The sequence below is a fragment of the Acinonyx jubatus genome, chromosome A3, assembly GCF_027475565.1.
Source record: "Acinonyx jubatus isolate Ajub_Pintada_27869175 chromosome A3, VMU_Ajub_asm_v1.0, whole genome shotgun sequence".
Classification (NCBI taxonomy): Eukaryota; Metazoa; Chordata; class Mammalia; order Carnivora; family Felidae; genus Acinonyx; species Acinonyx jubatus.
Window position 1 is genome coordinate 10,011,424 of NC_069388.1, and position 27,250 is coordinate 10,038,673.

Below are 27,250 nucleotides of genomic sequence, written 5' to 3' on the forward strand. Positions count from 1 at the left end.
AAGGGACTCGGCGTGCAGACAGGATATCGGTTTGTCAGAATGTTTTGGTCAACTTTAAACAAAAGCCACTCAACTTCCAGGGCACCTGGGTGGCTCTGTCGGTGTAGGCTCCGACTTCGGCTCAGGTCACGATCTCACAGTCCGTGGGTTCGAGCCCCACGTCAGGCTCTGTGCCGACAACTCGGAGCCTGGAGCCTGCTTGGGATTCTGTGTGTGTGTGTGTGTGTGTGTGTGTGTCTCTCTCTCTCTCTCTGCCCCTCTTCCGCTCATGCTCTGTCTCTCTCTGTCTCTCAAAAATAAATAGTAAAAATTTTTTTAAAAAGCCACTCAACTCCCCCCTCATATTGCAGTGGAAACCGTGAAACCATTTACTTGCATAGCAAGTGCTGCTGGAACCCAGGCGTTCTTGGGCTTCATGCTGTCATTGCCAAAGGTCCTTAAGAGGTGGAGATAAGAAGCCTGGGTTTCCTCAACATGTCCAAAGAAATCGAAATTAATTCATTCGACAAGTTCACAGTTTCACCATCGTTAGGACCTCTCAGCCTGAAAAATACACCCAACGAACAGACCTGCCACTGGTCGTATCGACTCTTCCTGTGAAACCAAGTCTCCATGTAACAAATTATGTGTCATAAAGGAAGAAAATATTTCCAAACCCAAAACCATAACTGTTGTTAATGAAGTAGTCACAAAAGTTTTTATAAGCAGGAAAAGAAATTTGAGACTGCCTGTTTTATTCTTTATAATAATAAAAACCAAGATCAAGATGATAAAGATGTTTGGTTTCTTTTTTTCCCCTGAAAACTTCAGTAAGAATACAAGGAGTTTTTGATTTTTGTTTTGTTTTTTGGGTTTTTTGGGGGGTTTTTTTTTTTTTTGGTTTTTGTTTTTGGTTTTGTCTGTTTGTTTGTTTTTGGAATACTTGTGTTTTTAGAGAGTATTTGTAGTTTGGGCCAGAATTCCTTTGATCAGTTCCTCTCCAGTTGCTTGTTAGGATTTTGTGATGAACTTATAAAGGTACCAAGTGCATTTGGCCAGAGATAATAGAAAGCTTGCCTGGTATAAATGATAGGCACATTTCTTGTTTATTTAATAAGTCTAGATTTGGATAGTCTCAGAGTTCTGGCTCAACATCAGATTTCCTTGCTCTTTCCTCATGGTCATAGAATGGCTGCCACAGATCCAGGCATCACATCCTTACTCCGGCACACCCCAAGACAGAAAATGGGACAACCAGGCCAGTAAGAATGAGCTTTCCTCGACTGCCTCTTTTTTTATTTTTAAATCAGGAAGAAAATCTCTTCCAGAAGCCCCTCAACAGATCTTCTCTAGTGTCTCACTGGCTAGACAAGGGTCACAGGATGAGTCCTAAACAGCAAAGGAAACCGGGAAAGCAATTCAACCTGTTCATTCTCTGTGGAGGAGGGTAGGCAAAGGGAGGAGCTGTCGGGTATTCATATGACGAGAGCTAACAACCGTCCTATCTTTTAGTTTCAGCTCCAGAATTTGTGTTTGAACATGGCTATCAAACTTATCTGCCCACGGAAAGCAATGAAAACCAGACAGCCACCGTCATCTCTCTCCCTGCCAAGTCACGTGCCAAAAAGCCCACGGCCCCACCTGCTCAGAAAAGGCTTAACTGTTGCTATCCAGCTTGTGTAAAGGATGTGACGTTCACCGATTCCAGGGCCCTCGGTGGTGAATCCCTGACAAGTGGACATAAGCTCCAAAGACGTGCTCCAAAGCGCTTGGCTTAAAAATCAGAGCCCCATAGTATTTACACCATCACATATGACCTCTCTCTCGCTGTCCCTGGTTACTGTGCATGTGGACTCTAAACCTTTACAGCCATGGGCTTTGAAATGAAACTCGTGAGTATCCAGGGGACTGTGAATTTTTCTCCCTGTGCTGTAGCTTACAAAGACATCCAGAAAGATTGTTGTTTCCTTTAAAAATAAAACAAAGCGAAACTTTGTATTTGGGAATAATTTCAGACTTACAGAAAAGTTGCACAAATAGTACAAGAAAATGTACGTATGCCCTTCATCTGGATTTCCCAAATGTTGACATATTGTCTTTGCTCTGTCGTTCTTTCTGTATATAAATATTTTCCCCCAAAACCATTTTAGACTAAGTTACAGACATGATGTCCCTTTACCCCTAAATACCACAATTTATGTTTCCTAGAACCAAGGAAATTCTTTTATATAACCACAGTACAATCATCAAAATCAGGAAATTAACATTCATACACACTATTATCAAACTACTGACCTTATTAAGATCTTACCAGTTTCTCAGTAACTTGAGAAATTAGAAGAAGAAAAACATTTTCCCCTGGTTTAGAATCCAGTTCATGATCCCCCATTGATTTGCGTCTTCATCCGTCTTTAGTTTCCTTTAATCCTAAAGTTTTGTCTTCCATGGCCTTGATATTTTGCCAAGTACAGTTATTTTGTAAAATGCTCCTCAGTGTGGGTTTGCCTGATATTTCTTCGCAATCAGATTGGAGCTCTGCAGTTCGGACAGGAAGCACAGAAGTGATACGTGTCCTCGGTGCGTCGTATCAGGAGGCACGTGATACCTGTTTGTCCTGTGTACTGTGGGGTTAACTTTCATCACCTGCTTAAGGAAGTTTCTGCCAGCCTTCTCCACCCTTAAGTTACTATGTTCCTCTTTGTAATTAATCTTTTCTTGCCTTTATCAGGTTGCCAATTCAAGACCGCCTACGGCATGAAGGACATGGAACGTCATTTAAAAATTCACACTGGTAAGTAACATTTCTTCGGCTCGTACGCCCGGGACATGTATTGTGTGCCAGGAGCCGGGGATCCAGATGAGTCAGACATGTGATAGGACACAGAACCTCCCTGGTCGTCACAGGAATACAGATACAAATTGAGTAAAAATAAGATGCTATTTCCGCACATGGTTTTGGCAGAAAATGTTTGAAGCAATAAAATCCAGTGCTGGAACAGATATGAGCAAGCTTAGCTAGTGGAAATGTGAACTGCATTTTTGATGATGAATCAGCCAGAATTAATTAAAATTTAAATGTACATATTCTTCTCATTTTGAGATGATCCTATAAATGTGCGTACGTGTGTGCGTGCGTGCGTGTGTGTGTGCATAACGATTGCTAGAGAGGGAAGGGTAGGAAATATTTTTATGTTTACGTCATATCACTGGACACGGGGTGTACGTGTGCTATTTTTGCCATTTTGAAGGTGAAATTTAATTCATAAATACTTTTTTTAAAAAAAGAGGGAAAGAAAGATTGATGGGGCACCTAGCTGGCTCAGTCGGTGGAGCATGTGACTTGTGACTCTTGATCTTGAGGTCATGGGTTCGAGCCCCACATTGGTGTAGAGATTACTTTAAAAACAAAGCAAAAGGAGAGGAAAAGAGCGATGCACGGAAAAAGAAAAACGTGATGATTTCTGGTGATTTTAATTTTCTTTAATACACATCTTTATGTCTCCCAGATTTTCTGGATGGAGAAGGAACTGCATTTAGACTATTTTTAACAAAGTATCAGATACTCGTAATTCAAATGATACAGTATGAACACAGAAAGCGTCAATGTGTGTAAGACAGGGATACGCTGAAATGTAGCTGGGGCGTCACTAATTGCCCCAAGTCTGCCACTTAGCCTCAGCCTTTGGAAGATGAAATATCCAGCAATTATTTCTGAAAGTTGTTGGCCACGGCCAACGATTGCCTTGTTGCAGTGGGGTCATCGTGATATTCTCCCCAACCTCATTTGGATTTATTCCAATTAGTGGAATGTTAAGCTATTAAGTCTCAAGAATGGGTAAGCCTTCTCGAGGTAACAAACAGTGGATCTCTCCGTGTGGGTTTGATGTGAACGTCATCAGTCAAGCATATTCATCATCGCCAGAGTCAAGTGCTGTCATCATTAATGATGATTGAGGAAGCACTATAAATACTTAAGTGAAGCAATGACCTTGAGTCTTCTGCAGGTCCGTGGGGAAAACCTGAGGCACGCGGTTAGCTAAGCCTAGGTTTGTAGGATAGTTTCTAGGTGACTGCAACATGTCCAATCGCATCTTCAAGTCGGAGAGTTGACGAGAAGGCGTCCTCACCTCAGGTACTTTCAGAGAGGAGGGCGTGGCCAGGAGCAGCGACAGCAGGCTGTTCTCTGGCCGGAAACCATCCTTCTTCCCCAGCTTCTGACACCTGCTCAGTGTGGCACATACGGAGGGTGGCGACCACAGGGGCTAATCAGCAGCTGACAACCATGAGAAATTACTGTTCATGGACTTTTAAATTTGATGGCTAGCACTTGCAATCATAAAATTATAATCTTTCATATCCTTTTTAAAAAATGTGTTTTAATGTTTATTTTTGAGAGAGAGAGAGAGAGAGAGAGAGAGAGAAAGAGGGTGCGAGTAGGGGAGGGGCACAGAGAGAGGGAGACCCAGCATCCAAAGCAGGCTCCCGGCTGTGAGCTGTTAGCACAGAGGCCAAACGTGGGGCTCGAACCCACGAACCGCGAGATCATGACCTGAGCCGAAGTCAGAGGCTTACCCGACTGAGCCACCCAGGAACCCCTCTTTCATACCCTTTTAGATATATTCTTAAACCCCAGATGTGTGCTGTAAGACAAGAGTGATCGGCTTTGGCCGATGATTGATTTTAACAGTTGGCTACTTAGAATTTGGCCAAAAGTCATATTTAATACATAAAGTAAAAGGGGGAGATCCTGACTTCACCACCCACTTCCTTACCTCATATAGACCCAAAGTCACCAGTCTTAATGGTCTCCTGTGTCTTATTCTTAAATGTTGGCATCCCTGTACTGGGACTAAAAAGACACCAAATCTACTTTTCCCATCCTTTATGAAGTTGATATCATCCAAGCCATCACTGCAAACTGCAGTGGAAAACACCATTCAATAGTGGTCATCTGTCCATACACGTAGACCTACCTCACTGGTTTCAGTGGCCAGGTAGGGAATTGGTTCAATAATTTACGCTCCATCCATACAGTGAACTACGCCAGCTTTCAAAATTGTGTTGTGGCCATTTACTGATGTGACGAGACGTTCGAAATTATTTCAAGTGCCAGGAAGTAGTCAGTGGGGAGGCACTATTGCATTTGGCCCAGAAAGCAAGACCGTCGTGGGTTCTAATCCCGGTTGCTGACAGGATTGAGAAAAGTCACTGAGAGGCCCGGTGCCTCGGAAACAGTATTCGAGTTGACGTCAGCCAAGAAGTTTTTTGTGCCTGATAACGCACACAGACGCACGTAAATAGTTGCAGAGACCTCCATCGAAAAGTTAGCAGCTGTTCATGGGTGGTGAGTTGGCCTGTGCTTAGTGAGGACAGGTTAAGCTGCTGTCACAAAGAAACCCAAACAGAGGCTCGTACGCGGTGGGGGTTTGTGGGTCTCTCACATAACTGTCCGGAGGTAAGGCAGGTGGTCTAGGGCAGGCAGGCGGCTCTGTCCTACGAGATCATCCGAGGACCTCGCTTCCTTCTACACCGTTATGGTGCGTTGTGTCCCATGACACCATCCACACACTTGCTGCCCACACCTGCCGGTTCACCCCCCCCCCCCCCAGTCTTGGAAACGGCCGGCAGGAAGGGTGGAAAGCAAAAAGTAAAAGGCAAGCAGTGTCCTTTTACAAAAGGGATGCCTTTACCTCCTCTGCAACATCAGTGAGGGGGACTCTGCTGCCGAATCACGCCTCGCTGCGGGCGAGGCTGAGAAATGCAGCCTTGAGCTGCTTGGCCGGGAGCGCCCCCAAAACGTGAGCCTCCGCGTGCTAGGGCGTGTCCGTGAAGAAAAGGGAACAGGACGGAATGGAGCGAGACCTCCGCGAGAACAGCGTCTTGTGTTAGTGAGCTGTCCTTTAACAACTTGAGTCGCCTTCTGTGCTTAACTAACAAGGAACTCTTTTCGATGTAGGAGAAATTAGAAAATGCCAGTCGGCAAACGCGAAGGAACTCCCCCTCTCCTGACGTGTTGGGCAGCTCTTTTGCACGTGTTCCGCGTAGCTCTGGGGCTTTCCTGAATGTTCTTCGGTGATTGCGTATTCCTCTTCTCGTAAGGCAGTGGGAAATAAGCCTGTTTCCTTTTCAGTATCGTTTTCTGATGCCATCTGTGTGTGTGTGTGTGTGTGTGTGTGTGTGTGTGTGTGTCTGAAGGAGACAAGCCCCACAAGTGTGAAGTCTGCGGCAAGTGCTTTAGCCGGAAGGATAAGCTGAAGACCCACATGCGCTGCCACACGGGCGTGAAGCCCTACAAGTGTAAGACGTGCGACTACGCTGCAGCCGACAGCAGCAGCCTCAACAAGCACCTGCGGATACACTCAGACGAGCGGCCCTTCAAATGCCAGATCTGCCCCTATGCCAGCCGCAACTCCAGCCAGCTCACCGTGCACCTGCGTTCCCACACAGGTAGGTCCCTCACGCTGCCTCTCACGCTGCACTCGTAACTGCCTGTTACCTGAGTCAGAAGCACCCCAGAGCCTCGAGTCACAAACGCAGTAAGCGACCCGGGGACGTGTGGTCATTGCACCGTGCGTGGGTTTGCTTTTCATCCACCCAGAAACAGCTCTGCTCGGTCCAGCGGGGAAGAACGTGGAGTTTATAACCTTGTGTATATCTTTATGTGGCTTTCTACCTTCTTCACTTCTAAGGTATTTGGTTGAGGAGGTGAGCTAAATGAAATAGAGATACAAATATAAACAATGCACTTTGCATCCATTTCTGCATCGCTTCCGTATTACTTCCATCCTTTTTGAAGTATGCTCGGATTTGCTCAGCATGGGCACGGGTTCTTGGAAGAACCCAGCAGAGTAGGTAACTTAACCAAGCGTGTGCGTTTTCCTTTGGGCGAGTGTATCAGTCAGCTATCGATACAGTGATGCTGTGTAACAACCGCTGCGAAACCTCAGTGGCGTATTATAATAAGCATTCATTGCTTACGCACTTCAGGTCTAGCCGGTGGGCTGGACACTGTGTTGATCTTGGCAGGGCTCAGTCGCATGTGTGGGGAAAGGCTGGGTATCTGTCCACTGACCTTGGCTGGGGATCTGCTGCCTGTGGGTTAGCTGGCTGTACACTTACCTTAGCTGCGGCAGTCTGGCTCTGCTCCACATGCCTCTCATCCTCTTTCTGGGGCCAGTGGGCTACCCCAGGTTTGTCCTTCTCATGGCCGTGGCAGGGTACAAGCCGGCACCCCCCAGTGGGGAGGCCCCAGTCAAGCCTCTGCTTTCATCCCACTGGCTGAAGCAGGCTATATGGTTGGGCCTGGTATCACAGATGGGACTGGGCTCACCCACGGTAGGAGGTCACCGCCAGGTTACACGGCAGAGGCCAGAGATAGGAGGAAGGGTAAAGAATCGGGGCCATTTTTGCAAACAACTGTAGTCCAGCTCGCCATCACTCACATCTCTGACGTGAAGATAGAGTCATACCTTCCCAAGACCCACATAAATCACAGCCAGTCACAGGATCAAGATTAAAGGCCGGGATACTGTGATCTCCACCAGGTTTGGATATGGCTTCTCTTAACCTAGAGACCTTGGAAATGAAAAGACAAGCCGTGTGTTCCTACGTTCCCAATGTGCAGTGGTGACACAGAGCCAGAATAATTCCAGTAATCCTGCTGTTCAAAAGGGGAAGAATGGGAAGCCCTTGGCGGTCCCTGCTCCACAGATTTCCAAGATCCCTCTGGGCAAATGTCCCCGGGTCCCCTCACTCTGGGGCCAAGGAATGTTTCCTGGTTAGGCCTTCCTTGGCTCAGCTCCCTGGTTCCCGGCCCTCCCCACCACAGCATCCTTCCTATCACCTGCCTGAGCCACTTCTGAAAAGCGGTGGAAAATGTTCCTTGAGGAACTTTCTCAGCCTGCTTCCTGCCCACCCAAAGGTACGGCTCTTTGACTCTAGGGTGGTGACAAGTTTCCTAGTAGAGCCATCAGCAAGACTTTGTGAGTTTCCTGTGTATCTTTGTGCCAAAAGCCACACCCACAATTCTCTCGGAGGCTCTCCTTTCTCCGAACCCAATTCTAGGCACTTTTGGCTTAAAACCTTCTGCTGTTGAATCCCTGGAGATTCCCAGGAATCGCGGCCAGCGGGAGAACGTACTTATGCCAACTTCGTTCTTTCAGAGGTCTTAACGAAGAGCCTTACTTTACATCGACACCCCTCGTTTGTCATCCGGTCTTCCCCCTGAGATCACTTTCCTGGATCTGATCTTCAATCCCCGAGTTTCTGTCTTACTCTGAAAACCTTTTACTGACTGGAGATGAGAAATCGTCTCTAACCCAGCCCATCTTTGGTTTTCTGTATTCTCTCTGAGTTCCATTTAGGAAATGGCCAGTTCTTTTTTGAGTTTGTCTCTTCCTTATCGGACCTTATGCTATGCAGCTTGTAAGACGCTTTCACGGTTCTGCCCAGAATTGATCTCTTTGCTCGAGTCCACAGTTCAGTAGGTGCATTCTCTGTCTTCTGAGTGGCTACAGGTGACAGTTTTACCAAATGTTTGCCGTTAAACAGTGTCCAACTGCCATGTCTCCAGTCTCTGCTTGCTACCCAGTCCCAAGGCCAATGCTACAGATTTTAGTTATCTGTTAGGGCAGCATTTTGCTTCTAGATACCAATATCCGTCTCAGCTATCTGTCGTCACAGTAATGCGGCATTAACAAAACCTCAGCAGATGTGACAACACGCCATTTCTGTTCACGTGCTGGGGATCAGCTGGGTGTCACCTCAGCAACCCTGATCTTGGCTGGATTCACTTAACGTGTCTGAGAATCTGCTCGCTGCGGGCTGTCCGTCCACTGGTCTTGGTTGCCGGAATCCAGCACTGCTCCACATTTCTGTCATCCTCCTCCTGGGACCAGGGCTGAGCCAGCCTTGATCTTCCCACGGCGACGGCTGACGGAGGTACGAGCGAGCAAATCCCAACGCACAAGCGCATTTCGAGCCATTATGCGTATCAAGCCCAGTTAACCTACCCTCAGCCAAAATCTAATGACGTGGTGTCGAGGGTCACGGCAGGTCGTCCTGCCCCTGTCGAGAGACCATGCGTGATTCCTCACGTGGCAAAGGTCGCAGCTACAGGGAGGGGGGAGAGGTGGCAAGATTTGGGACCGTTTTTGTAACCTGTTACAGCAGCTTAAGACATAAGCATAACTGGTGGTCAGTGGGTTTCTTCAGAATTCCCCCCAGCCTAAGTGACAAGAGCCGAAGGATTCATATGTGAAAGGGTTCAGAATCATTTTCACTTAGAAAGATAAACTTACCGTTGATAGTAGCATCTTCAGATTGGTGTAGAAAAGGTGAAGTCTCCAAGAATTTAAACGTGTGCCATGTATGCAAGGTCTCCCTAGGAGGTTCATTTCCCTTTTATAAATCTGTGGCACTTACGAGATTTTACAGAGTGTAAGATTAATAGGATTTGGTTTTTACCCTGTCATCACTTAGATTGGCTCCATCATCAGTGGATGGAGCAGCAACGTAAACTTGAGAAAAGATCTGTCGGCTACGATCAGTTGCTCATTCATTCAGCAACATTCATGAAGTCCCTGCTAGGTCCTAGACACCGCGAGGGTCCCAGAGTGGGCAGAAATAAATGTAGTCATTAGCTTTGGAGAGCGTATGGCCCCGTGCATCCATTACTAACCAGGATGCCTCAGTTAAGAAATCTGTGGTTAAGAAAAAAAAGAAGGAAGAAAGATGACAAAGGGATTTAGGACCTTTGCCTTCATATCAACAAGTGCTGTTAAACTCTTCGACTCAGCTGTGAGATTTGGTTATCCGGAGTTTCTGGATTTCACCCCGAGCTGATGGCTTTAAAAAAAAAAAAAAAAAAGGCAGAAAGACTGTCAGTCATCAGGGCAGGGATACGACTGGAAAACCTAGGAGACTTTTCTGAAGTAGAGAGTCTTACTCTGGGTCCACAGATGCCTCCACTCGGTGATGCATGAGTAGAATTTCGGTGGTCCGTGGACTTGGATGGGGGAGAAAAGCCCACCTTCCCTGTCACTAACTGTACTGAAATTTGCCGTGTTCTTCAATTACGAAAAAGGCAACTGGTGTGAGAATAGAGCCTGTGACTTGTCGCCAGGAGAGATCACAGAGCTTTTCAGCACGCTTGTTGTAGATAGATCGAAATGTCACTTCCGCTCTTCTCTGTTTAGAAATTATTATAGTTCTAGACCCGCTGCTACATCTTACTTAATGCATTAATAAAGCACAGGCACAGGGGCACCCGGCTGACTCCGTCGGTGGAGCGTGCGACCCTCGACCTTGGGGTCATGAGTTCGAGCCCCATGTTGGGTGTAGAGATCACTTTAAAAAAAAGATTTTAATAAAGCACACGACATTGCCATAGCGTGAATTTTTCCTCTTCATTTCTTAAGTAACTATTTCAAAATACTTGGTTTCTTTTGGATTGCTGTTGATTTTTATTTTAGTTTACTTTGTGTATTTAAGCAGTGTCCTAAGAAAGGGTCCAGGGGTTTCACTCACCTGCCAGGGAAGAGTTGATAGCATCAGAGAGGTTCAGCATAAAATGCCGAGGCAGGAGTCAGCAAGCTTTCCGTAAAAGGCCAAACAGTACGTGTTTTTCAGGCCATGCAGTTGCTGAAACTGTATCAGCACAATTGCTGTCGCAATCGCTCAGCTCTGCCTTTGGAGCATAAAGCAGCCAGACGCACAACTGTGCGTGGCTAGATTCCAATAAAACTTTATTTATAAAAACAGGTCGTGGGCTGGCTTTGGCCCACAGGCTGTAGCTTACCACTCCTGGTTCTAGAGCTTAGCGTGCACGATCTTGGGGGCGTGTTGTCCTACAAAGCATCGTTGAGGCTCGAGCCTCTCGGTTTTATAGAAGCTTCTTAAATTTGCCCCCGGCCATCTTCATTCATTTGTATGTATGAATAAGCTGCTTGTGGTGACGTTTCAGGCCTTATACCAAAAAGCCGGAACACGATTCCTTCTCTGAGTTTATGGCCTGAGAAAGCGCACATCAGTCCTATGCACAGATCATTGCCCGGCATCTAAGAATACCAGCCTTGGAGGCAGCCTGGGTTCGAATCCAGGCCCTGCTACGTACTACTGGGCCCTGCTACGAACGAGTTACGTAGTCTGCCTAGGCCTCATCCGTACGGTAGTGTTAGGAATGATAGTGGTGATAGTCCCCACCTCACGGGAATGTTGGGAGCATCAAACGAGACCATTCTTGTGGAGTGCTCAGCAGAGGGGCTGCCATCCTGGAAGCAACGGAAGAATGTCAGCTGCTACTTTGCTTGCTTAACCCGTAAAATGGGCAGGGGTCACCCATTCGCGTGAGTTATCAGTGCCTTAGATGATTTGGACGTGCCATTCATTGAGGATTTACATTTGGAATATCACGTGCACTCAGATGTTTGCAATTTCACTTTCCCCTGCTCATCTTTCCGCGAACATGAATTCAAAACAAAACAAAACAAAAATCGAGCAGCTGGATTCCGTAACTTCACAAGCAAAGAACGCAGCTGGCAATGTGGGATAAATAAATTTTGCGCGATAAACACGTCTTTGTTAATAAAACTCTGCATGAAGTGTAAGCTGGGCGTTTCGATCACTTTGTAAAAGACTATTCTAATGAGTGAGTGTGGAGCTGATTCCAAAATGTGGCCTCGAACCCGTTACGCCACGTAACTCAATCGAAATCCACGGATTGTGCAAAGTTTCCGCAACTGAGAACCATTAACTAGCAGAGTGGGCACCTGAGCAAAATGAACGCTAGCTTGATTGCTTTAAAGAACAGAAGTTATATTCACAAATACTCTCTTATTCGGGACAGTTGAATAGCTCTTTTCAATCTCCCGTTTTTCCCGAGGGGTTTGTCACGGTCCTGGTGGTTCAGGTTTGGGGAAAGAAAAGAAGCCCCCGTTCCCCCCAACCCCCCCACTTTTTTTTTTCTCCCAGGGTCAGAAACTAGCAGCTGCGGTTAGAAGGTCTCCACCCGCCCGCCTTGGTATAAGCGATTTTCTGGTGTGTGCTTCGGGGGGATCCGCTGTGGTTGTTGCCTGCCTGTTCTTATCGAAACTCACCTTGTGTTGACAGGGGACGCCCCCTTCCAGTGCTGGCTCTGTAGCGCCAAGTTCAAAATCAGCTCGGACTTGAAAAGGCACATGCGCGTGCACTCGGGGGAGAAGCCTTTCAAGTGCGAGTTCTGCAATGTCCGCTGCACCATGAAGGGCAACCTCAAGTCGCACATCCGCATCAAGCACAGCGGGAATAACTTCAAGTGTCCGCATTGCGACTTCCTGGGTGACAGCAAGGCCACCCTCCGCAAGCACAGCCGGGTGCACCAGTCGGAGCATCCCGAGAAGTGCTCGGAGTGCAGCTACTCGTGCCCCAGCAAGGCGGCGCTGCGCGTCCACGAGCGCATCCACTGCACCGACCGGCCCTTCAAGTGTCAATACTGCAGCTTCGACAGCAAGCAGCCCAGCAACCTGAGCAAGCACGTGAAGAAATTCCACGCGGACGTGGTCAAGACCGAGGCCTTGGAGAGGAAGGACTCGGGCCGGCAGAGCAGCCGGCAGGTGGCCAAGCTGGACGCCAAGAAGACTTTCCACTGCGATATGTGCGAAGCCTCGTTCATGCGCGAGGACTCGCTCCGCAGCCACAAGAGGCAGCACAGTGAGTACCACGAGAACAAGAACTCGGATGTGACCGTCCTGCAGTTCCAGATAGACCCCAGCAAGCAGCCGGCCGCGCCCCTCACCGTGGGCCACCTGCAGGTGCCCCTGCAGCCCAGCCAAGTGCCCCCGTTCAGCGAGGGGCGAGTCAAAATCATCGTTGGTCATCAAGTGCCGCAGGCCAACACCATCATCCAGGCCGCGGCCGCCGCGGTGAACATCGTGCCCCCCGCCTTGGTGGCGCAGAACCCGGAGGAGCTCCCGGGGAACAGCCGGCTGCAGATTTTGCGCCAGGTCAATCTGATCGCCCCCCCCCAGCCCTCGGGGTGTCCGAGCGAGGCGGGCGCCATGACCCAGCCGGCTGTGCTGCTGACCGCTCACGACCAGGCCGACGGAGCCACTCTGCACCAGACTCTCATCCCCGCGACCCCAGGCAGCCCCCAGGAAGGCTCCGGCAACCAGACTTTCATCACCAGTTCGGGGATTACATGCACTGACTTTGAAGGCCTTAACGCTTTGATTCAGGAGGGGACAACCGAAGTGACCGTGGTAAGCGACGGAGGTCAGAACATCGCCGTGGCCACCACGGCCCCGCCTATATTCTCCTCCTCTTCCCAGCAAGAATTACCCAAGCAGACTTACTCCATCATTCAGGGGGGAGCCCACCCAGCCTTGCTCTGTCCGGCGGATTCCATACCAGATTAGAACTTAAAAACCAAAAGAAAGGGGAAAAGAGGACTGACAAAACAGGAAGTCGTAAATAGAATTCTGTGAGAGGTTTGCTCTTAATGTTTTTAAGGATTGTTGTGAAACCCCTCCCCTCGTAATAAATTGTAATTTTATACTGCTTAACTATAATTTTTTTAATGCTGTAATAATAACTTTGAGGTCACCTCTGAATCGCCGTGTTATTTAGCTGTTGTAGGATTCTTAAATGTTCCCAAGATGATTCCAGTTAGGGGTTGGAATTAAATGCAGTGAGTCGTGAGTACATTTGTTTTGTCCAGCTTGATTTCCCAGTTCTGAGAAGGGTTTTTTCCAATCTCATTAAATTTGTGTACGAGATGGGACTTCCCGACCTCTCTTAAGTTACGGTTCTGAAATTCTCCTTCGAGTTTGGGCTATTAGTGTTTTAGTACATGGATACCAATCTATTGGCGTGAGGACCATTTTCTACATAATGTTACACGGATACTGGACCCCCCCCCCGCCCTCCACCAAAAAAAAAAAATGTTTAGTGCTAATCAGAAAAAAAAGGAATGGTTTCCTAATAAATTGATATGTGAGTAAAATAGACTGAATGTTAATGATTCTTTAGAGCCACAGTATGACTGGGGCATGATGGGTGTGAATTGTCCTATGGCTAAAGAGAATTTGAAGAAGCAAAGGTTTTTAGACCCCTGATAAATATTATACAAACATACCAGTCAACTTAAGTATGCATGGTGTCCAAAGTGACCCAACTGTATAGCATGTCGAAACCTGAGATTGATGAGCCTGACGTTTCTGTTTAGATGCAAATGTGATGTGAGTTCCTACTTACGTTTGGGATAGTTTTCTTGGATGCGATTGTTTTATTTTTTAATACATTTTTTTTTCAACGTTTATTTATTTTTTGGGGGGGACAGAGAGAGACAGAGCATGAACGGGGGAGGGGCAGAGAGAGAGGGAGACACAGAATCGGAAACAGGCTCCAGGCTCCGAGCCATCAGCCCAGAGCCTGACACGGGGCTCGAACTCACGGACCGCGAGATCGTGACCTGGCTGAAGTCGGACGCTTAACCGACTGCGCCACCTAGGCGCCCCGGATGCGATTGTTTTAAATATCAACATACGGGCAGTCCCAGGGACCAGATGAGTGGGACTGGGAAAGTACTTAGGGTTTTCGAAAGCGCAGGCTCTACGATGGAAAGGGATATTTAAAGGTTATTGTTTTGGGTTGAAATGCTGTTTGATCAGTAGGTGGCACCAGAGAGCAAGCTAGAATCACTCAGGCTTCCACCCAAAGACATGAACTTCAGGGTGGTTACCTCTAATTTCCAGCCTCTAGCATGATCTTCAACTCATGTTGGGCTCTTAGTATATACCGAACGAATGAAACATGCTCTCACAGAGTGTCAGCAAGGATTGGGGAGGAGAGGAGGGTTCTCTTGTGAGAGAAACACATTTACAATGTTAGAAAAAACACATTTTTTAACTTTAAGATGTATTTATTTATTTGAAGACTTATTTGTTTTTGAGAAAGAGAGCACAAGCAGGGAAGGGGCAGAGAGAGGGGGACAGAAGATCCGAAGCAGGCTGTGACTACAGCAACTAGCTCCACATGGGGCTCGAACTCACGAACTGAGATGATGACCCAAGCCCAAATTGGATGCTTAACCAACTGAGCTGCCCAGGTGCCCTAACTTTTTTTTTTTTTTTTTTTTTTGGTAATGTTTATTTATTTATTTTGAGAGAGAGAAAGAGAGAGAGAGAGAGAGAGAGCAGGGGAGGGGCAGAGAGAGAGGGAGACAGAGAATCCCCAGCAGGCTCTGCACTCCCAGTGTGGAGTCCTGTGTGGGGCTCAGACCCATGAACCATGAAACCATGGCCTGAGCCAAAATCAAGAGTCGGATGCTCAACCGACTGAGCCACCCAGGTGCCCCCAAAACACATTTTTTCCAGAGTCGTCACCACTTTGACTTTCCTGGAGCACAAAGTTCTCATGCGGATCAGCTCACTTTTGCATAAAGATATTACCCTCCCCGCCTTTTTCTCTGCCAATAACAAACTTAGGAAATACACACAATGGTGATGCAGAAACCTTCAGGGTTTGCCTGTTGGAAATAGGAAAGTCAGCTTCCCTTAGGAAATAGCTATAGAGTTTGAGCTTTCTTTGATCCTTAATATTTGAACATAATTCTGAAGGTTCTGGGATGGTGGGGTTGCCACAATTTATTTTCCTATTAGCAATGGATATAGTGAGCCACTAACCATGATTTGGTAAGAAATTGAAAAAGTTTCCAGCATACTATGTTAATATTTTAATAATTTCACTGCTTTAGAATTCTTGCTTACAGCTCTTTAGCGTACTATTTAGCTAGGGGCACCTGGGTGGCTCAGTTGGTTGAGCATCTAACTTCAGCTCAGGTCATGATCTCACGGTTCATGGGATCGAGCCCCACATCGGGCTCTGCACTGACAGTAGGGAGCCTGCTTGGGAGCCTCTCTTTCTGCCCCTCCCCCACTCAGCCTTTTTCTCTCTCTCTCTCAAAATAAGTAAACTTAAATAAATAACTATGTAGCTATTCAGTTTTATCCGGGAAACTTCTAGTACCACGAACTTGTTTTCTATCTCTTTCTTTTTTTTCCCAGAATGCCCCCTTTTCTTTTTCAACTTTTAAAGAGTTTTTTTTTCCCCCTGATTAGAAATGCAGTGTACATTCAAGGTAGAAAAGATGTGAAACACATATTATTTTTAAAAATTAAAGTTGCTAGGGGCATCTGGGTGGCTCAGTCGGTTAAATGTCCGACTCTTGATTTGGACTTAGGTCATGGTCTCCCAGTTCATGGGATCAAGCCCCGCATGCCTGGGATTCTCTCTCTCGCCCTCTCTGCCCCTCCCCTGCTCATTCACTTGTGTGCTCTCTCTCTCCCTCTCTCTCAAAATAAATAAACATTTTTTTTTAAAAATTAAAGTTACTAGTATTCTTACCACCCAGACATAAAAATTGTGACCATTTTGATGGATTTTCTTTTTTGATGGACTTCCTTTGTTTCTATGTTTATGTATGGTATGCCTTCCACCCCAGTTATAGAGTTGGGTTTGAATTGAACATGCTGTTTTCTGTTTATATGTTCTATTTCTTTTTAAATCTTTGCACCTTGCCTGGCTGCTGCCCTCTATATACACATATACATGCCTATGTACACACACACACACACACACACACACACACACACACGTGCATATTTGCATTTTTTTGTAACAAACCACAACAGCAAAATGTGTTCCTTGCAACAAACTATCTATAGGATGGTACAAAAACCAAGCCAATCATCTCCAGCCCCCTTCCTATTCTCATCCTACCCAAGGTTAGTAATGTTAAGTTTTCTCTGCGTTCATACTAACATACATAGGCTCAAAAAATAACAGAAAAGTATTTTTTTCCTATTTTTCTCATAATTATATCACACTATGTATATTTCTCTGTAAGTTGCTCTTACGATGCTGTGTATTAACAGTACTGCAGGTGAATACAGCTATCTCTAACTTTCTGCTTAAGCAAAAGGTAGTAGGATGAACATACCACACGTTATTCGACCATCTCCCTACTCGTGGACGTGCAGGTTGCTCCGTTTTCGTTTGCCGTTACAAACGGCAGCGGTAAACGTCCTACCTGATCGCTCACGTTCAGTTGTGCTTTCGGAGTTTCAGCGAGTGGCTGTGGCTGGTACTGGCATAGTTTGAGATTACTTTTTCGACACGGTAGTCTCACGCGTGGTGTGCATCCCCACCATCACCAATCCTGGGTGTTAGCAATCTTTCCAAGTTTTGTCAAGCTGGCGAGGGAAATGAGCCATCTGGTCTGTGTGCATTTCGCCAGCTGGTGTTTTCATCTGCCTTTCTGTGGCGTCTCTATATAGACTTGTTGGTGATTTGCATTTCTCTTGTCTGTGAACCTTAAACGCATCCTCCCTCACTTTCCTCCTTGGATTGTTGGGCACTGGAGACACGAACCCCATGTCTGTCACATATTGCTGAGTTTTCTTCCCTCCTGTCCTCTGTCTGGGGACTGTTCTTGCAATGCCATCACCATACAAAAAAAAAAAAAAAAAACTATCTTTTTCTATAGTCGGAATCTTCTGTTGCTTCACTTGTGGCTCCTGTTTTATCTAGGACAAGTCCTCTCTTCCCCTGAGATGAAAAAAGGGTTTTTTTCCTTTAATATTTTTGTGGTGTGTTTTTAGTTAGCAAGTTACTGCAGCAAAAATTCCTAGCTATGCCCATAGGACATGGGAATTTGGTGGCTCACACGTGCAGGACCATTTGTTAAATAAAATATTCTTTTCCTCGGAATGGAAATCCTAATTTCACCTGTAGACCAAGTTCTCGAATACACTTGGGTCTGCTTCTGGAAACTCTGATTTGTCTCACTGATCTTTAATGTCTTTTCTGGTTTGCCGGCAGCACAGACTTTATTATATTAGCTCTAAGATAAGCCTTACTGTCTTTTAGAATCACAAAGCCTCCCTCAGCTATTCTGTTCCAAGATTTTCTTAGCGATTCTTAGATATTCTTTCTTCCAAATGAGCTGTTGTTTGTTTGTACTATACAGTACTTCTCAGCTCCCCTCCCCAGGAAAGAAACCTTTTGAGAATTTTTATTAGAAATGTGTTGGGGCGCCCGGGTGGCTCAGTCGGTTAAGCGTCTGACTTCAGCTCAGGTCATGATCTCACGGTCTGTGAGTTCGAGCCCCGTGTCGGGCTCTGTGCTGACAGCTCAGAGCCTGGAGCCTGTTTCGGATTCTGTGTCTCCCTCTTTCTCTCTCCTCCCCCGCTCATGCTCTCTCTCTTCTCAAAAATAAACGTTAATAAAATTTAAAAAAAAAAAAAAAGAAATGTGTCAATGTGATATTGCACCTATAAACAGAATGACTTTTTAAAACATGTTAACTCTTACACCCAAAAACCTTTATTCAAATCCTGTGGTAACCGTTATTCAATAAAATCATATGGTGGCTCAGCCAGTTAAGCGTCGACTTAGACTCAGGTCATGATCTCACGATTTGTGAATTCGAGCCCCACATCAGGCTCTCTGCTGTCAGCACAGGGCCCCCGCTTCGGATCCTCTGTCCCTCTCTCTCTCTCTCTCTCTCTCTTTCTCTGCCCCTTTCCCGCTCATGCTCTCTCTCTCAAAAGTAAACATTAAAAAATAATAATAAGTAACAATAAAATCTTTTAAAAAATCGTATTAATTGACAATCAGTATTAGAAACTCTTGGTCTCCCACATATATAATTTATGATGGTCATAATACAGTCATCTCATTTCTAGGTTCTTTCATCTTGTAATATTTCTGCTACTTTGTTTTCTTGTCCGGTTGCAATTAGCCTGAGCCTCCAAGAAAAGGTGATACAGCTGGCATCTTTTTGTGTCTCCAATTGGAATGTGAATGGCTTCAGAATTTCCCCGTTTAATATAATATACGCTGTTCTTTTGAGCGGTAGTTTTTCTAGCACTTTGGTCACTTTGTTCTGCACTTTTCACTTAGAGTTTTTATCAGGGTAGTTTGCTGAATTTTGTCAAATATCTTTGGAGTATCTTGACATAGCTTTTTGGGGTTTGCACGTAAGTACGCGGATGCAGTGAATTCGTATAGCCTGGTCCTGAATCACCTTGCGTTCCCGGAATGAGCCATCTCGGTCACATTGGCTGAGTCTTGTAACACACTGCTCGGTTGCATTTACTCTGTTTCACTTGGAAGTTCTAGAACTCTAACCATAAGCACCATTGATCTCTGGGTTTCTTTTTTGTGCTCATATTTGCTTGTTCCTGGTGGGTGATGCTACTCTGAAGATAAATTGGCACTCTTCTTTTTCAGGGACTTAGCAATAATTTTGCCATCTCGGGAATGATCTGTTTACTGTGTGGGCTGCAAGCCCTTTTTCGTTGCTCATCCTTAACAAAACTTCCCAACTTTTTCTACAGTTATCAGTCTGTGCGGGTTTTATAGCCCTTGTGGCTCGATTTTGGTCATTTATATTTTGCAAAAGAAAAATCATTCACTTTGCTCTAGCTTCCAAGTCGCCCGCTCTATAATTCTGTTCAACATCCTCTTAAAATTATTTTTAAATCTTCGGCATTTGGGGGAGATCTATCAGCTTTCTTTTTTTTTTTTTTTAATTTTTTTAATGTTTATTTATTTTTGAGAGAGAGAGGGAGAGAGAGAGCAAGTGGGGTAGGGGCAGAGAGAGAGGGAGACACAGAATCCGAAGCAGGCTCCAGGCTCTGAGCTATCAGCACAGAGCCCAATGCGGGGTTTGAACCCAGGACCCGCGAGATCATGACCTGAGCCAAAGCTGGATGCTTAACCAACTGAGCCTCCCAGGCACCCCACCAGCTTTCTTATTGCTACTGGTTTCTAGGGGGTGTTTCTGTTTTGTTTTGGTTTTGTTTTGTTGTATTTTCAGTCTGCTCCTCAGTTTGCCAAAGGGATTGTCTGTTGTCCACTTGTATTAAAGTAAAAGTTAAAATGTTACAGTAAAAGCTTTTGCTTTTATTTACTTGCCTTACCCTCCTCCATTCTATTATTTTCTCTTTTCTCTTTATTCATTCGTTTTCCTACTTTTCTTTCCGTTTAGTTTGTTCCTCTAATTTCCTGCGCGTTCACTTCTTCTCAGCCTTTCATAAGGAAAGCATCGAAAGCCATGTATTTTCCACAGTGACTTCGCCTCTGTTAAAAAGATAATCTTTTAAAGGGTTTACATGAGGACTGTCACAAGTGACAGTCACACGTGACGTGACACAAACATAAAATATTCATGAGTGAAACGTAACGAAAATATTAACAAGGGCATTGGTTGCCACAGGTTACAGCAGGTGCGAAGGAGAATTCGGTGCACATACACTCACATACCCGATCAGAAATGCTACAGTGAATTCACAGACACGGGCACCACTGCTCAGTGTCTCGTGGGCAAAAGCCACTGCATTCCACCTGACAAAGTGCCTTTGCATTCCTGTGGATGAGGTATTTGCGTTATTATACGTTCCTGTGACTCACAAAGTTGCCAAATATCTCAAAACCAACAAAAGGCACTAACCTGTCGAGAATTCGATAACCCAGAGCTGGGAACAGACAGGATACCCAGCAATCATTTTTGCCTATTTCGGGGTCTTCCAGAAATGTCCGTGATGTCCATATCCCTGTAGATATTTTTTTTAAGTTTATTTACTTATTTTTGAGAGAGACAGAGTATGAGTGGGGGAGGGGCAGAGAAGGTGGGAGAATCCCAAGCAGGCTCCAAGCTGTCAGCGCAGAGCCTGATGCGGGGCTCAGACTCACAAACCATGCAATCGTGACCAGAGCCAAAACCAAGAGTCGGACACTTCAACCGACTGAGCCACCCGGGCGTCCCCCTATAGATTCTTATATGAAGTATCCTTCTTTCCTAAATTTCTAGATGCTTTGTCATTTCAATTTTAGGGTGTGTTGCTTAGTTTGGTGGGTTGTCGGAACAGAATCCAAGGGTTTATACAGAGATTCGTTTCTTATTTTTCGAGTATTTTCAATTTGTGAAACTGTGTTTTGGATTATAGCTTCTGATGTTCAGAATGAGCGTGTGATCTGTGAAATACATGCTTTTTGTAATTTATTAGTTTTCTTTAAGGCCACGCACGGGCCCAGGTTTTGCTTGGACTGGCGGGTTATCGATGAAGTAAGCATGGTGACTGAGCTATTCAGTTCCTCTAATCCTCTCTCAGTTTTTGTCTATTTGATAAATTTTGAAAGAAGTATTTTTATTTATTTTTTTAAATCTTTATTTTTGAGAGAGAGAGTGTGTGTGAGCAGGGGAAGGGGAGAGACAGAGGGAGATACAACATCCAAAGCAAGCTCCAGGCTCTGAGCTGTCAGCACAGAGCCTGACTTGGGGCTCGAACTCACAAACCGCGAGATCACGACCTGAGCTGAAGTTGGAGGCTTAACTGACAGAGCCATCCAGGCGCCCCTTAACCAAGCCTTTCTTGTAACTACTAGGGTGTTTTGCTTTATTGTACTTTGCCCTGTGTCACTTTTTTTTTTTAATGTTTATTTATTTCTGAGACAGAAAGAGACAGAGCATGAGTGGGGGAGGGGCAGAGAGAGAAGGAGACCCAGAATCCGAAGCAGGCTCCAGGCTCCGAGCTGTCAGCACAGAGCCCGACGCAGGGCTCGAACCCAAGAGCCGTGAGATCATGACCTGAGCCGAAGTCAGTCGTTCAACCGACTGAGTTCCCAGGTGCCCCATTGCCCTATGTCGTTTGCACAGTACAAGTTTATGGTTGTTATATGTTCTTTGTCAATTTTACCTTTTTTCCTTTTCTATACCAGTTCTTTCCATTCAGTAGCTTTTGACCTTAAATTATAATATTATATATTATAATATAATAATATTCTAAGTCCTATTTTATTTTATTTACACGTGCCTGGCTTACTTTTGCCTTCTCTGTTATTTAATATCTTTTATCAGCTTCCTTTTTTCTTTGGTAGGAGAATTATCATTCGTACATTCACTACTGTCTTATCGAATGTTTTGTTTATTAAACTTTGTGATTTTTCTCCCTTTTCCTTTTTAGCTTTTCTCTTTTCTCTTGAAAGTTCTTGCAAATGTCTCTGTTCTGCTAACAGTTACTTTCCAAGCTTTATGGATCATTTTTAAACTTACATTTCTCCGGGCGCCTGGGGGGCTCAGTCGGTTAAGTGTCTGACTCTTAATTTCAGCTCAGGTCATGATCTCGTGGTTCATGGGATTGAGCCCCATGAATGGCTCTGTGCTGACAGCATGGAGCCTGCTTGGGATTCTCTCCCTCCCTCTCTCTGCCTCTCTCTCTCTCTGCCCCCCCCCCCATTAAATAAATAAATATTTAACTTAAAAAATACATAAATTTACATTTCTCTATTGCTGTCTCAAATATAAATATTAACCATGCCCCAACCTCCCCCAAAAAACCTCCTCCCCCATGACAGGGGACCCTTGGACCTCATGTCTTCCAAAAACCCCCTCCCCAAATCCTGAGTTTTGCTGAGACAGTTCATGAGTTTATTTCCAAGCTTTTGTTAAGATTTGTCCTGTGGTTTGTCTCAATTCCCGCATTATTATCACCCACTTACATTTGGCCAAAGATGACAATGGTCATTGTTTGCCATCATTTCCTGTATTAGTCTTCCTCTTCTCCTCTTTCACATCTTTACTCTGATCCTTATTCCATTAAGAGTGCTTTCTTGAGTATGTTTTTCCGAACGGGCACCTCAGTGGGCATTCCCCTGGTCCTGGCAGATGAAAGATAGCTTTGGACATAGGATTCTTTTCTCTCCAGTGATCTTTAAAGTCTGTTCTAGTGGAGATGAAAGGTTTGATACTGATCTCATCCAATTCGCAGATGCCCTAGATCCAGGGACCAGCCACGCTGAGACAAAATGTCAGTGTCGCTAGGGGAAAACGTGGAAACTCACCTCACTCCCCTCGCCCAATCAGAGTGACAGAACCAGTCTCTGAAGCTTCCAGAATAGGAGGACCCGAAGGGCTTGGACGTGGCAAATGTTACGATCTAGAAAAGTTTTTTGTTGCACGTGCCCTCCTACTTCTCAGCAACAAAAGTAGGGTTATCTCATTTGAAATTTGCATTTTTTTATTCCCTATGACCATGCAGCTCCTAGCTTTTTTTTTTTCTAACTGAAGTATAATTGACACAGAATATTACAGTAGTTTCAAGTATGATTTGTTATATATATGTTACACATACATACATATATCGTTACATATGTAATATACATACATATTACAAAATGAACCCCAACGTAAGTTACCATCCATCACTATACAAAGGGTTTTTTTTTTGTTTTTTTTTTAATGTTTTATTTATTTTTGAGACAGGGAGAGACAAAGCGTGAGCAGGGGAGGGGCAGAGAGAGAGCGAGACACAGAATCCGAAGCAGGCTCCAGGCTCTGAGCTGTCAGCACAGAGCCCGGCGCAGGGCTTGAACTCACAAACCGCGAGATCATGACCTGAGCCGAAGTCGGACACTCAACCGACTGAGCCCAGGCGCCCCCACTGTACAAAGTTTTTACAGTATTACTGACTGTATTGCCTATGCTATATGTTACATCCCCCTGTCTTATTTATTTTCTAACCGGAAGGATGTGCCTCTTAATCCATTTCACCTAATTTGCCCATCTCCCCACCCACCTGCCATCCAGCAACCATCAGTTTCTTCTCTGTATTCATGAGTCTATTTTGTTTGTTCATTTGCTTTGTTTTTCAGATTCCATATGTAAGTGAGATCATATGGTATTTGTCTTCCTCTCTCTGACCTCATCTCTCTTAGCAGACGACCCTCTAGACCCATCCATGTTGCCGCAAACGGCAAGCATTCGTTTTTTTATGGCTGAGTAATATTCACATATGAATTTATCCATTCATCTATTGATGGACACTTAGGCTGCTTCCATGACTTGGCTGCTGTAAGTAACACTGCGATAAACGTGGGGATGCAGATATCTTTTCAAGCTAGTGTTTTTTTCATTTTCTTCGGACAAATACCCACATGGTAGCTAAACTTTCAGTTTTCTTAAGGAAACTCCACAGTGTTTGCCATGGTGGCCGCACCCATTTGGCTAGAGCTCCAAGCTTTAAACATTTTTTTTCTACATCAGATCATCACTAGAAATAATTTGGGGAGGGGCAGGGGGCACCTGGCCGGCTCAGTCGGAGGAGCATGTGACTCTTGATCTCGGGGTCATGAGTTCAAGTCCCACATTGGGTGTGGAGATTACTTAAATAAATAAACCTTAAAAAAAAAATTTTCGGGGCGCCTGGATGGCTCAGTCGGTTGAGTGTCCGACTTCGGCTCAGGTCATGATCTCGCGGTTCGTGAGTTCGAGCCCCGCATCGGGGTCTGTGCTGATAGCTCAGAGCCTGGAGCCTGCTTCGGATTCTGTGTCTTCCTCTCTCTCTACCCCTCCCCCACTCATGCTCTGTCCCTGTCTCAGAAATAAATAAACATTAAAAAAAAAATTAAAAAAAAAATTTTCTATTGGGATGTGGTAAACTACATAAATATATTATACATTTTGATAAGTAATTATTAAAGATAAGCAAAATCTTACTGGTAATATATATCTTGATGAGCTAGATAGGCCTACTTTTTTTTTTAATTTTTTTTTTAATGTTTTATTTATTTTTGAGAGAGACAGAGCATGAGTGGGGGAGGGGCAGAGAGAGAGGGAGACCCAGAATCCGAAGCAGGCTCCAGGCTCCGAGCTGTCAGCACAGAGCCCGACACACTTGAACTCACAAACTGTGAGATCATGACCTGAGCCAAGGTCGGACACTTAACCGACTGAGCCACCCAGACTCCCCAGATAGGCCTACTTTTTAAATCAGCTTATATATCCTTGATGAATGTTACCTTTCTCAAAAAAAAAAAAAATTTTTTTACCAACTGCTGGAATAAGATACATGTAATTTTCAGTTATTCTCTTTTTAATGGGTGTAAACCCTGAGAAGTCTCTTTCACATAAGGATATGGAAACAGAAATTGTATTGTTATAGTGATGCTTCTCAATTATTTTAATGCTTTCTGAATTACATGCTAGAAAATCACATAATGATTGATCCTAACTAATTGGGTCCATTTGGGTAAAAGCAAAGAGGTGAAAACCACCTGGGATTTCTCTCCCAGGCATGGAGCACTTACCTTCTCAACACTGACACCGTAAGTGCCCACATTTTGTCCTTTTTTTTTTTTTCTGGCATCCCAGAGATTTTACAGCCCTGTGTGTTGATTCAGTACAGATTATTCATGATGAGTTCTCAAATGATCAAGGTTAGGAAAAAGTACACACAGAAATCAAGGATCTGAGAATTGATTTCCTTCATCAATCCCATAAACCTCTTGAAAGACCTTTGTTTACTCCTGAAACACAAGAACCTTACCTGAAGTCTCTGTCCCTAGAGCTGTGGTTCAACTCTAACTTTCCATGTAAGGAGCTAGATAGCAAATATTTTCAGCTCTGTGGACCACATGGTCTTTGTTACGACTATTCAACTCCGCCATATATCCTGGGAGCCATAGACAGTACGTAAAGGAGTAGGTGTGGCTGTGTTCCAGTAAAACTTTACTTATGGGCATCGAAATCTGAATCTCATAAAATTTTCACATGTCAGGAAATACTCTTTTCCTTTTGTATTTTTTTTTCAGCCATTCAAAAAAACTGTGAAAACCATGCTTAGCTTATAGGTCCTGCAAAAAACAAGTGCTGGGCCATAGGTTGCCAACCCTTGATCTGGACCCTGCGCATAGTAGGTGCATAATAAATATTTATTAAATAAATGGCAGTCATGATTTTCAGTGGTAAAAGCTGAGATTTCTTGACCCACGATATGCCACCACCAGGCTGAATGCTGTACGCAATAATCTCATTTAATGCTCCCCTCCCTCCACCCATGAGGGCAGTAGTGTTATCCCTCACATTGTGCTGAGAAGGATATGTTTCTCAACTGGCCTGGCGTAAGAATCAGCTGAAAAATGTGCTTTAAGTGCCCACGGACACAGCCCAGCTCCAGAAACTCCAATACTGTGCCTCTGGAAAGGTCCTAATAATCTGTATTTTAAATCTAGCACCTCTGGGAGGCACCTGGGTGGCTCAGTCGGTTAAGTGTCTGGCTCTTGATTTCGGCTCAGGTCATGATCTAGCTCGTGGTTTGTGGGTTCGAGCCCCACATCAGGCTCTGCGCTGACAGTGCGGAGCCTCCTGGGGATTCTCTCTTTTCTTCTCTCTCTCCCCCTCCCCTGCTTGTGCTTGCACTCTTTCTCTCTCTCTCTTAAAATGAGTAGATAAACATTAAAAAAAGAAAATCTAGGGGCGCCTGGGTGGCGCAGTCGGTTAAGCGTCCGACTTCAGCCAGGTCACAATCTCGCGGTCCGGGAGTTCGAGCCCCGCGTCGGGCTCTGGGCTGATGGCTCAGAGCCTGGAGCCTGTTTCCGATTCTGTGTCTCCCTCTCTCTCTGCCCCTCCCCCGTTCATGCTCTGTCTCTCTCTGTCCCAAAAATAAATAAACGTTGAAAAAAAAAATTTTTTTTTAATAAAAAAAATTTAAAAAAAGAAAAAGAAAAAGAAAAAGAAAATCTAGCCCCTCTGGGGATATGTCTGATCTAGGCAGTTGTGAAACATCAAGGTATAGAACCAGAGATTCAGAGAAGGTAAGAGACCTTCCCCAGGTCACACAGCCGTTAGCCCTAAGAAGTTTCAACCTAGAGCCAACACTCAAGTGACCTGCCCTCGTTCTAATCAGTGTGTTTTTGCTGGTCAGGACCTTCAGCCCGCTTGCTAAATCAGGGCTTGTTTGCAGGAATCCATGGGCAGAGGGACCTTCGTGGGATACTAAGTGAGACTGGGCAGGCTTTCCTGGCGTGCCCGCCGAGCCCACCCCCAGATGTGAATGACGGATCTAATTTTGTTGCGCCTTAGTTTACAGTATGATTCGGGGAACTCAGAGTTCGTCTCTTTGCGGTGAACCTGGGCACAACCAAATGCCTCCGTGTCGTATTTGCACTTATTCCTCCCGGCCGAGCAGAGCTGGTGAATGCACACCTGTACTGTGACACGCGTTCTCTCGAGACAACCCAAGGGCTGTGTCCTGGGACACAGTGACTGCGTGCATCCTAGCTCCTGAACGCTTTTTCTTTTCAGTAACTCATCCTTTCCGGTTTGGGCTTTGGAAGACTTCTCCTTGGAGAAGTAAAAACGAAATGCCTGCAACTGAAATTTCTCTTCAATCCATTAGCCAGATTTGGATCTTTGGGAACGATTTCAGTAGAGACTAAAAACGCCAGTGGTTTT

The 27,250-nt window shown here is 45.2% G+C and overlaps 1 protein-coding gene across 4 annotated transcripts in view; it reads left to right on the top strand.

The window, feature by feature from the left end:
- The window catches only part of ZFP64 (ZFP64 zinc finger protein), a 90,780-nt gene that overhangs the window by 17,380 nt on the left and 46,150 nt on the right, over positions 1-27,250 (top strand). For 2 of the 4 annotated variants that reach the window (XM_053199817.1, XM_053199816.1), the window contains exons 3-6: positions 1,492-1,656; positions 2,708-2,770; positions 6,175-6,426; positions 12,088-13,517. In XM_053199817.1, coding sequence (XP_053055792.1) covers positions 1,492-1,656; positions 2,708-2,770; positions 6,175-6,426; positions 12,088-13,370 — 1,763 coding nt within the window. In that variant the 3' untranslated portion in view covers positions 13,371-13,517. The other 2 variants (XM_053199818.1, XM_053199815.1) reach the window with 2 other exon arrangements.